We start from the raw sequence: 12,188 nt of genomic DNA on the forward strand, positions 1-12,188 counted from the left end.
AACCATAGCGGCCCTGGCAGGGTAGCTAAGTTGGTTACAGCGTCATTCTGATACGCCAAGGTTGTGGGTTTGATTCCCGATCAGGGCATATACAACAATCAACCATTGAAGGCATAAATAAGTGGAGCAACAAATCAGTGTTTCTCTTTCTTTTTCTCTCCCTTTCTCTGTAAAATCAATAAATAAAAATTTAAAAATAAATAACTATACCAGAATTGGTTCATTTTGAATCATTTTAAAATTTCTTTTTTATCTTCACCCAAGGACATGCTTACTGATTTTAGAGAGAGGGGAAGGGAGGAAGAGAGAGGGAGAGAAACACTGAAGTGAGAGAACAATACTGAGTGGTTGGTTGCCTTTTGTACATGCCCTGACCAGGGACCAAACCTGCAACCCAGGCATGTGCCCTGACCAAGAGTTGAACCTGCGACCTCTTGGTTTATGGGATGATGCTCCAACCAAGTGAACCATATCAGCCAGGGCTTGAATCATTTTTAAAGAATGTTTTGTTTTTTAACCTGCTATGAAACCCCTATCACAAATGAAAGTATAACTAAATGGGCTAGGTGTTACAAACCGTCCCCTGCTTTACCCAATTCTGCGCAGTGCATATTTATAAGAACAAATCTGCTTCAAAATATGGTTCACAATGTTCATACTCCTGGGCTTGATGTTCACTTCATAGCTGGTGCTCACATATCGGCTAGTTTGGAAGCCCCTAGTTCTCTTCACAATGGCTCTTCTTAAGATTTTCCCTGAAATCTCCTTTTCCAAGAAGCCTCCCCTGATTTCCTATAGTCTCATATTTACTTCTTTCCTTGGGGCATCACCTTGCCCATAATTACTTCTTAACTGACATGGTGACCATCCCAAGCCCAGCCCTGGGGAGCTGTGACTGTCATCTGGCCATGTGTTTGCTCCCAGACACTCAGCGCTGGGTGTGGAGTGGCGCTCAGTCAAGGCCACATGAGTTGAATGTGTAAAAGAAATCAAAGACTTTCTGTAAGTCAGCTTTTAAAAGTATCAAGTTTTTGTTAGCTTGCTCACTGACCAAGTATCATCAAATCTAAGACACACCTGCTGCAGAGCCTCACGGAGCATCTCGAGTGGAGGAAAGAGTGGCAGAGTCTCCCAGCATCCGCACGGATGTTCTGCGAGAGGCAGATGCGCTGTCCCAGGGATGACACAGCTCAGAGCCTGCAGTGGCTCTAAGGCAACAGCCGAGACGGCTGGCGCTTTCTTTTTTTTTAAACCCTCACCCAAGGATATGTTTATTGGTTTGAGAGAAAAGAGGAGTGGAGGGAGAGAGAGAGAAACACTGATTGGTTGCCTCCCATACACGCTTCAACCAGGCATTGAACCCATAACCTAGGTATGTGCTTTGACTGGGGAACAAACTCATAACCTTCTGGTGCATGGATGATGCTCCGACCAACTGAACCACTGGAGCAGGGCTGGTGTGCTCTCCTTAGCAATCCTTTCCACTCTGTGTACACCAAGACCCTAACTCCAATGAAAAATAAGCAAAACTGAACAAAACAACATAGAAAATGATAAAATGATAGCACAGAATAGTTGACTTCCAGGCCTGAGTGGGAGAAGGCCAGAGGGCCTGAGAGGGAAGGAGAGTACCCACTGAGGTTACCCCGTGTGAGGAACACAGTGCCCGTGTCTGCCAAAGACGAAAGGGTAATGACCATGGCATTATAGCTCAGAAACACCTCGACAGCACCAATAACGAACAAACTGATACATGAACCTCCTGCTGCATCACAGTATGGAGGACACATCATCACCCATGTATATTCTTGTGAAATACGTTAACCTCAAATCTAACAGTAAAAAAACAACCAGAGCATCCACATTAGGAGACTTTGTGTAAAACTACTAACCTGGCCTCCTTGAAAATGTCAATGTTACTGTGAAAGGTAGGAATGAAAGGGGAGTGAAGACACATGGTAACTTAACAGAATGTGTGAGCTTTGCTGGATCCTAGATTAAACAAGAGCAACAGAAGACAGTGTGGGAACAGTGGGGCAATCTGCATGTGGACTTTTCTACAATGTTCTGTCTAAGTTAAAGTGCTTGGCTGTGACAAAGGTACTGTGGTTAAAAAGAGAAGGTCCCTGTTCTCAAGAGGCTCAAGCTGATACACTCAGGGTGGGGTGCCACAATGTAAGTTACTTTTTTTTTTGAGGTGATAAATATTAACTAAATTTATTGTGGGTAATCATTTTACAATATATGTATGTCAAGTCATTATGCTGTACACCTTAAGCTCAATGTTGTATGTCAATGTTGTATGTTGTATGTCAATGTTGTATGTCACCTTAAGCTCAATGTTGTATGCCAGGTTTTGATAAACCTGGAAAAATGAAGAAAGAGGCAGACATAAACAGGTAGGGATTCTAAACAGAAGTGGGGCGAGGCTGCAGGGGGCACTGAGTGGAAGAATTGGGTCAGGCCTTGAACCCTAGGGGAGGTGAGAAATGGAGCTAAATAGGGGGCCGGGGGAGATCAAGAGGAAAGAATGTTTTCTAAGAACATTATTAAAGGGCTCTTATTAAAGAAAATAAATGTTCATTCTAAATAAAGGTGCTAAACAGAAAAGTTCAAAGAGGCAAATAAAAATGATCCATAATCCTCCAACCTCATTTTGCTGCTTTTAGCATTTTAACTATTTATCTACATCTTTTTCTATGACATGGATCATGCTTTACGTAATACCATTATTGTGTTTTTTTCCCCCAAGTATTTCTTACATTATAATTTTTATGACTACCAAAATTTGGAAACCATCATTTTTGGGAGCATATCATAGATATTTTCCCTGAAATTCCTAGAAATGAAATAAATGGGTCCAAAGAGTATGAATATTGCCACATATTATCATGTTGCTGTGAAAATATTGTGCATTTCCATTAGTGAACTGTGTGACTTGACTTTCAAATGGCCCAGAAAAAAAATGTCTGAGTGTGTGCAAAATCACATGTGGCAAAATGTGAACGACTGGTGAATCCAGACAAAGTAAGGTTTAGGGGGTTTGTTCAATCTTTTACGTTTGAAGTTTTTCAAAGTAAGAAGTTGAGGGGGAAACAAATGCCTCATCATTCAAGGCGAGAAAGTCTAACATAGTGTGCACATGCTCACGTCTACATTTAACTCAGAGATGGCTACAACGCTCAGATTCTCCGTGCAGCTCCGAAAAACACAAACGCTCTCCTGAAAGAGTCACTGCCACACCCAAGTCATCCCCAGGACGCAGGCACAGATCAGGGGGATCCCGCCCAGAAGAGCGAGCTGCCAGATGCCACCCCGCCAGGCCCCAACCTCACCGGGAGGAAGAGCCTATTCTGTGTTTCTTTCCCAAAGAAAACGAGGTTGCATTTTCAAGACTTCTATCTAAGCCAAGTCTTATCAGATGGAGATTTGTCTTCATTTTTGCTGTTGTCAATTTGCAGTTTTGGCACAGTTTGTTTCTCTACAACAGTAAACTTGGTCTTAGATACCGTGAAAGTGCAAGAAAGATAACCTAACATGACAGCCACAAAACCTTGCTCCGGAGGCTGTGAACCCCAGCTGCTTGCCACCCCCTCAGCACAACCTCTCTCTAGCTGCCCCGGCCCCACCACAGAATTCCCAGTCACCACCCACCCCCACCAGGGACCTCTGTGGTATAAACATTCTGGCAGTTGCTTCTAGAAAGAAAGGTTCCAACAACACATATGTAAGAAAAGTTCAAGTTCACATATAATCATTTTTCTTATTTGACTCTTAGTCACCTGAATCGGCATAGCTTTAAGAATAAGAAAATACCCAGTGTTGTAGAAGATATGAGGAAACCTTTGTAGGTACGGAAGGGGTACAATCTGGCAATCTGGGGAAGGCCTTGAAGGCGATTCTGGACCTGTAACTCTGAGAAGCTGTCCTGCAGAACCAGAGGCACATGCAAAGGGCACGCTCCAGCCCCCTCACTGCCCACTGAGGTCCCGCCGTCACCTGCCCCTGCCTCGCCTCTGTCCATTCTTCTCAAAGGTCACTAACCTGAGAAGACACAGTCTGTTTAGAAAATAAGGCCTGCTTGTTATATCTCAGAAAAGGAGTTCTTGAATGCCAACGGTTATGGGAACTCCTTTTGAATAAATGTGGTGAGGACCAACGCCTTTCCATTCCTATCTTACAGCCTAAGTCTCTTTGAACTGCACTGAACTGAACTGAATTTGAGGGAAATATTCCAAAGTAACTGAAAGTGAAGTGGAACAATGATCTTTCCTGCTCCAAGTCTGGTTTCGCTCCAAGGACAGTCCTGGAGTGATTTTATGCGGACTTCTCTGTCCCTCAGCCCTGATTCCATTTGCAGACAGGGCTCACGGGGCCTGGCCCAGCTCCCCGGGAGAAAGAGCAGGGTTGCCCAGAGAGCCCTCTGGTGAGCCGAAGTTCGAAACTTCTAAGACTTCCTTCCCAACACTGAGAGTCCCGTGGGAGAAATTCAGTTGCCTGACTGAAGTACGGAAAAGGGAGAACAGGCAGCAGGGGGCTCGGCCTGCTACGTCAATGAGCCAGGGTGTCATTTTCAGTCCAGTCTAACCTTTGCAACCTGTGGACTGGTTCCTCAAAGTTTCAGAATCAGATTACAAACAACCTGATTCTCATCTAAACATTCTTTGCTGGGGGATGAATGACCATCTTGCCACCTCATTCCTAATGAAAAGCAAGTTTTTTCTGGACAGGCTGCCTTGCCTTTGTAAACACTATCTCTGAGTCTGCAGAAATCGTTTTTTGGAGGAGGCAGGGCTGTCTTTTCCAGTCCCAACCCCCCTTGTCCCCACTGGGAGTGGCTGCTTGACACTTTGGAACATTTTTCCTGAAGCCATTAAGGCTCATCGGCCATTAAGCCAGGAAAAATCTGGCTTTAACGTTAAACATATTTCATAGTCACAGCAGCGCCAAAGAACCAGGTTTCATGTGTAAATTCTTCCTTGGTTGTCCTCCAAAAACAGCTCATAAGGAGGAAATCTCCATCGAAATGATCGCAACAGCAAGGAAGGCATCGTATGCTTCCTTTTAGCCCTAAGGGTATAAGTGGTTCAGCATTGCTAAATTCTAGAAAAGTAAGAATTTCTCCCCTAAAACTGGAAGAGACCTCAAAATACTGGAGAACACATCACAGGCTGTGCAAAGTTCCACCGGGTCAGGGATTTTGTTTGTTTTACAAACAGCTGCTTCTGACAAGCTTTGCTGTTCTGTTAACAGAGTAGGGAAAACAAACAGCCTGCTAGTGAGGACACTGCACATGTGCAAACACGCATGATGCGGCGAGCCTGTGTGTGCACATCTGTGCTCTCTGCTCCATTACGGCACCCAGGATCATTCAGTCTAAGAGTGTTGTTTCCAAGATTGAGATCTGCAGAATCTCGATCAACAACAAACACTCTGCTATTAGCCAGGTGCTGTGATCACACAGCTGCTCCCTAAACTCCCCCGTCAGCACGGGAGACCTCAAAGGACCGCAGCGAGTGAAGCATGCCAGCCACTGGCGCGGTTCATGGTTCAAGCACAGACGTATCAGACAGAGCAAAGCCATCTACAGAAACACAGCGGTGACAACACAAAGGATTGTGTAGCTGTACAGCCTTGGACAAGTGACTTATCCCCTCCGAACTCTGTTATCCCAACTTCATAAATGAGGAGTTTTACAAGGCCTCCTTCGAATCTGAGGATTAAACATGAGGATGCACGTACATGCTCGACACAAAATAAGTGAGCAACACACACTACCTATTATTTCCAACTTCTCTTTTAACTAGAACTCTTGGCCAAACTGAGAAAACAAAAATCCCAAGCCACAGTTTCCACCTTTGCCTTTGTCCATTTAATTACCTTTATTTTCCAAACAATTGTGTGACTAGGTTTGAACAGAGGTAACACAACTTACTTTAAGATGAAATGAGACCTTACTGGGACCTTTGTCCTCTCTCTGACCGCTCAGGTGTCAGAACACTTTCTAAATTGCCAGCTTCCTCCTCCAGGCCCTGACAGCAGTGACCAGGAGGAGCCTGCTTGCTGAAGGGACACCCTTGGCTCTGATGGACGCAGTTATTAAGACAAAAGTACGTTTTTAATGCCAGGAAGAGGCTGGACTTACTCCTGTTATCTTAAATGGAGATCAGCAAACAGATGGCAGCAAATTTTGCACATAAAATCCAGCTCAAGGAAACCCCTGGGTTGCGAATGCATGTTTGCAGATACAGCAACTGTAATGAAATGGCTGCTTTTTAATGATTTCCTATAATGGTGTTTATATATGGAAGCTTTCTTCCCGATTGAAGCAGTTTAATTGGAAAATGGCAGCGGAATCAGAGGAGCCGGACGTCCAGTTCCGATGCACGCACGCAGGGAACGCCCTCTGCTGCAGCCCTAAAGAGCCTCCGTGCTGTCCCCAGGGCCTTCCCTCCTTGGGGCCCTGGCCGGGCGGGCCTGTGCCCACAGCACTTTCCTCCTGCCTCCTGCTCTTCACCTGCCTTGTCCCCACTTGTCCCTCAGTTTAAATGTACCTTAAATGCGACTCATTCTCCAATGCTCCCATCCAAGGGTATCACTAGGGGCCCTGTCCACCCACTGTTGGTCACTCCCTGTCTCTTCATCTACATACCCCAAAGAATTGTGAGCTCCAAGATGGCATTTACTGCTATTCACACATTTGAGTGCCTACTATGTGCGGGACTGTTATGTTGGTAAGCAGGATAGCTGTCCATGTGGAGCCTCAAGGTAGCAGGAGATCCTGATAAAACATCAGGATCAGGGGCAAAACATCACAAACGCAAACCATGACATCATCAGGCAGTGCTAAGTGCTATGAAGCCACAGAAAGCAGGCAAGGGAAGAGCACGCCTGCAAGTGTGAGAGCACGAATGCTGCCCTCCACCAAGAGGTCTCAGGGATGGCCTCCGATGAGAGAAGACTGGCTGTGGGAGAAAGCCAAGGCGGATTGTAGGAAGGGGTAGGTGGGCAGGGGAACAGCGACTGCAGAGGCCCTGAAGCAAGGAAGCTGGTCAGCTTTGAGGGTCAGTGAGCAGGCCAGTGAAGGCAGAACAGGAAGAAACTATGGGGCTAGATAGCTGGGGAGGGAATGCCCAGGTTCTGGGGGCCCTGTAGTCCATGGTAAGAAGTTGGGATGTCCCTCTAGGTGGGAGGGATAGGAGCACGAGTGTACAGTCATCTGACGGCAGAATATCTCTTGTATCCCTAGTCCCTGACACAGCTCTACGTGAGTTTCTGAAAAAACGAATAAAGGTCCCCATTGTGGGCGGAGGATGTTTACGGGCACTGGGCAGACAGGGTTCCTTCCCTCCAGAAGCTCAGTTACATGCTACTACCCGCTGTAATGAACATATTTTTTTTTAATGAAGGAAGAGATGGAAAAGGCCCTTGGCCCATTTAAGTGGCTTTATCCCTCCATTTCCCAACCTTATTTGAGTAAGAAACTGTGTTGGAGCATGGGCCACTTACTCAATTTCACAGAACATAGTTTCAGAGACACGAACGGAGGGATCAGTGCAGGAACATCTCTGTAGTAACTGGCAACCTTTTGGTTGCTTGCACTTGTCTGTCTGCCTAAGGCCGGAAGTAGAGGGCAGAAGCTTGGGGCCACAGGGTTAGAGATTATGAGGCTGGTGTGACTTAGCATTGAGACTGGGGGCCACGGCTGGGCCGGGGTCTAGATTCAGGTTTGAGAGAGGCAGTTTTGCCTGAAGCCAAGACCCCGAGACTGGGAAGGTGTCCCTACCCCTCAAGCATTTCTGTCTAGCTCAGTCGGTATCAGCTCTCAGTGACTGTGATGGAGCTACATCCATCTCATCCGGCTTTAGCAGCAGTCCAGCCCACTGACCCTTCTTCCTTATTAGATCCCTTTCTGCCCACCAGCTTCCAGACAGCACTGCCCTCGTTGCCCTCGTATAGCTCTGCCTGCCTGACTGCTCGGTGTGTTGGTTGATTGCTTCACCCTTTCGTCCAGAGTAGTATTTCTGAACACACACGACATGCCAGGCCCTGTAGTGGGGCTCTGGAGATACACGAGTAGATAAAACAAGCAAGCTTCTGCCAAGTAGAATGTAGTGGGAAGAGCCGGTCAAGCAACGAAATAGAAATACACCATTTAAAATTCAGTGGGACATAGGAAGGATCCAGTGGGGCAGCAACACAGTCAGCACAGGGGCTTGCACAGTGCTGCTCGTGAGCTGCTTCCGGAGGAGGCGTGTCTAAACCCAGACCAAAACGATGACGTGCCCACCCCTGCCAGTGAGCTCCTGCTGAGTCTCCCTATCAGCTGGTGACTCCCAAGGCTTAGTGTCCAGGCTCTCTGCACTTTCGACTCTATCCATAGATTTCCATCGCTTCGGTAACTATCTGCAAACAACCTGATGTCTCCTGGCTGCTTTTCTTCAGCCTGCACCTCTCCTCTTAGCTTCTTATACACACCTACTGCCTTCTTAAGCATCTCCACCCAGAAATCTCCAGATGTCTCAAACTTATGTCCAAACAAAATACATGATCTCCATCTCACCCCACCCTGCCCACAAACAAAACAAAACAAAACAAAATTGAAAGCAAAACAAACCAACTGGTCTTTTTCCTATCCTCCTGTGACTGGCCCCACCCCCTGTGCACCCGCTGTGCAGTGCAGACACATACATGTGGGACATGTCCATACACACACCTCCTCCTCTGTTTCCGATCCTTTGGCCACATCTTACTGTTTCATGCCTTTTCTCCACCCACCTGCTTTCCTACCTCTCAGTGGCCACCACCCTACAGCCCAGCCACCATCTTGCCCACCTGCACTTTCTCACTGGCTTCCTAGTTGGCCTCCCCCATTCACTCCTGATCCACTGATTCTTTCTCCCCACTTCAGAGTGATTGACTCAAAGTGTAATCTGATGGTCTTTTCCTCCCCCGCCCACTATTAAAATCTTTAGTTGACTATTATGGATCTTTGAATAAAGATCAAACTCTCTCACACAGTCTACAAGATCTTGCATGATCTTACTCTTCCTTCTTCCGGTCCTTCATCCATCTCTCCCTGCATGTGAACATTTCCTAAGATACGGGTCTCCTCCCTTTTTGTCTCCACACCTTTTGGATCACAGGGATCTTACTTTACAACTTCAAAGCCTTCATGCTCAACCTCAATCTCTCCAGACAGCCAACCAGGCATCTCCAAGCAGAACAGTGGTTTTGCAACATTCTGACTGCAACACACATTCAGGACATTTCATTTGGCAGCTTATTCCATATACACACATAACAAATAATTTTTTCATGAAACAATACTGTCATTCTATTTTTCCCTATTTGATTTCATTTAAAAAATATTTTATTTTTCATATAATTTCAAGACCCACTAATGGATCATAACCTGCAGTTTAAAAACACATCATATGAACACTGTACCAGGTATTTATTTCCACATGGAGGTTTCTCTACAACTTCAAACATAATATGTCTATTTCCCAATTCATTTCCAAACCAATATTCCTTCTAAGGAATATGATCATTCTCTTAGTCACTCAGGATCAACATATTAGAGCCACTTTGGATTCCTCTTCACCCAACAGTTGCTATTGGTCCAGCTGCAGCGTGTCACCACTCATTCTAGCCTTCCCATTCCTGCCACCGTAATCAGGATTTTACTGTAACTCGGAGCCTTCCAATAGCCTTTATAAGCCATTCCCTACTTGCAGATTTTTCAAATAGAGGTGACACAAGTCTGACTCACAAACATCAGGACAGAAAGCTAATTCAGCTCTTTAGTTAAAATTTGACCAACACAGTGGTGTGTAAGGGACTGAAATGGGTGTGCCTTCATCTACTCACCAAACTCCGTGACTAATTAGATTTTAATTTGGGCTGCCTCATGTTTCTATTAATTCCTGTTGGGGAAACCAGACTGCGGTGATGGCAGGCAGACTCACCCATGTCAGCAGTGACCATGGTGGACTGGTTTTCAGGGATGGAGACAGAGGTCTGGTCTTGGTCCACGCTTCGAGAGTCCTCATTGACCTCTTGCTGGCTCTGGCTGAGTTCTGATCGCAGCTCTGAGTACTCATCTTCTTCCCTGAGAAAAAGAGTCGGTCACCACTTACAGAGATAAAAGACGAATTCCTAGAGAATATGTCATTTAAGGACAAAGTAAGAGACACTCACAGAGAGACAGATAGATCTCCCCGTACTCCCAGACCATTTACCAGGGTTCCTTTAGGCCAAATAGATGGTCACATCTATGGTTAGTATGTGTAGCTGAAAGTTTACATCTGTGTCCACGTACATGCCCATACACGTAACGAAATTCATCCGTCGGCTGACAGATGAATCAGCCGATAGACGAAACTTTTCCCTTTCAAAGATCTCCTGAAGAAATCAGATTCCTCATCCCCTCAAATTCCAAGGTGAAGAACTAAGACTTCTAGCACTGATGCGACAGTGAGCAAAATAATGAAGCCCGGGGAGCAGAAATGGCACGTCCTGTCGCCGGGAGGGTCCCCACAGCAGGCCTTCTTTTGGAGGAGCACTTAAGGGGGTACTGGGGCCAGAGCTGCCGGAGAGCCAGCACCCCATCTGTGCAGAACAAAATGGACGCTTTGAGAGGTATACGGATCACATGTCTGACAAATACCACACTTAGTCTCCCCCAAAGTAGGTACAGTTAGAGAACAGAAAAAGAGGAGGGAGTGGGGAGAAAAATGAAAACAGTGAGAGAGAACACCACTCCATGGTGAATCTCCTTCCATTCGATTTGGATTTACCAATGGGATGTTAAAATGCAGTAAGGTTCATTAGCACAAGAACACCCATCCCTTCTCAGCCCTTCATGGATCCCTCAATCCTTGGTTTCTGAATTAATTATGAGCAAGCTAAGAAAACTTAAAATTGTAGTATGTATTTCCAGGCACACCACACTTCCTCCCCCCCCACCACAATCATCACTGCACACACACTGGTCATGGACATGGGAAGAGCAAAATGAATGAACCTTCATGGAAGCATTTATTTTGCAAGTGAGCTGGAAGAGAAAACTGTCAGTGGGTTTAATTATGAGGTTGGAAAGCCCACGGGTGTCTGTGCAGCCCCAGGGGGAGGGTGTCTATGAAGAAAGCTGGGACGAGTGGAAATCCTCTCGGCCTGGCGTTCCCTTTAGTTTTTGACTCTGTGTGTGTGTATGCAGACAGTCTGTAGTCTCGGGGTTTGGGTCAGCCAAGATGGTGAGTGGTGATCTCTGGAACTTGGGGGAGAGGCAACTGTCATTATAAGCTTGGGAGGCACCTCTACAAACTACAGAAATGTGAAGATCTCTTCAGACTTCTTGGTTCTCTCAAGAAATCCTCCTCTTCCCAGAAAAGGGATTCGGCTGAGTTCCTGCATTATAAGGTATTTTTAATAAAAGCCACCCACATCTGTATGGACTCGAAGCAGATAAAAAGCTCCAACTCAGACATGCAAAATATGAAATAGAATGGGAGAGGTGAAGACAAAAGGACATGGTTTAATGTTCTATGACTAAGTTAATTATTAGACACCTGCAAGGCTAACAATAATTAGGCTTAGGAGATAAAACAATTAAAAAGCACTCTTAAGAGTCTTGTCGTATTTGGTATAGAGGGTAATTGTGTCCTGATATATCAGCTTTCCTTTCAATCAGCACTTAAAGTTCTGATTTCCATTAACAGGAAATTTTGTGTATAATGAATCAATTACCTCTGCTGCAGGCCAACGCAATCAGCGTCAGCTTGGCTGAGACTGTTTTGCAGCTAAGAACGCCAGAAAAATTCTGCTGCTGTATCTATGGTATAATGGCATTTGCAAAGTCTTTAAAAAGCCACCTTAAATCCTCCTGGCTTGGCAAGTTCCAAACATACTGTGCCTGCCAAAACTTCTGCTTTGTAAGGAATTACTTCTAGAGATACTTAGGATGAATTTTATAAGGGAGTGCCCAGGGAAGGGGTGCGAGAAGGAAGTGCTGGTCGCAGGGCACACTCCTTACTGAGGCTGGAGCACAGTTGGAGAACTATACCACACTCACCTGAGCCAGAAGGCTTTCAGTGCCATGAACTGAAAACGAGGAATCCTCATTCGACGTCTCTGAGCACCAAAACAAAGAGGGGAAAGCAAAGCCCAGATGGGTGCTGTCTTCT

General features: G+C 45.8%; 1 protein-coding gene across 3 annotated transcripts in view; it reads right to left on the reverse strand.

The window, feature by feature from the left end:
• The window catches only part of MCC (MCC regulator of Wnt signaling pathway), a 403,428-nt gene that overhangs the window by 69,384 nt on the left and 321,856 nt on the right, over positions 1-12,188 (reverse strand). For all 3 annotated transcript variants that reach the window (XM_037032292.1, XM_037032291.1, XM_037032293.1), the window contains one exon: positions 9,972-10,114. In XM_037032292.1, coding sequence (XP_036888187.1) covers positions 9,972-10,114 — 143 coding nt within the window. The remainder of the gene's footprint in view (positions 1-9,971; positions 10,115-12,188) is intronic.

The sequence above is a fragment of the Sturnira hondurensis genome, unplaced genomic scaffold (assembly GCF_014824575.4).
Source record: "Sturnira hondurensis isolate 20B ecotype Veracruz unplaced genomic scaffold, ASM1482457v3 Scaffold0021354, whole genome shotgun sequence".
In the NCBI taxonomy this organism is placed as follows: domain Eukaryota; kingdom Metazoa; phylum Chordata; class Mammalia; order Chiroptera; family Phyllostomidae; genus Sturnira; species Sturnira hondurensis.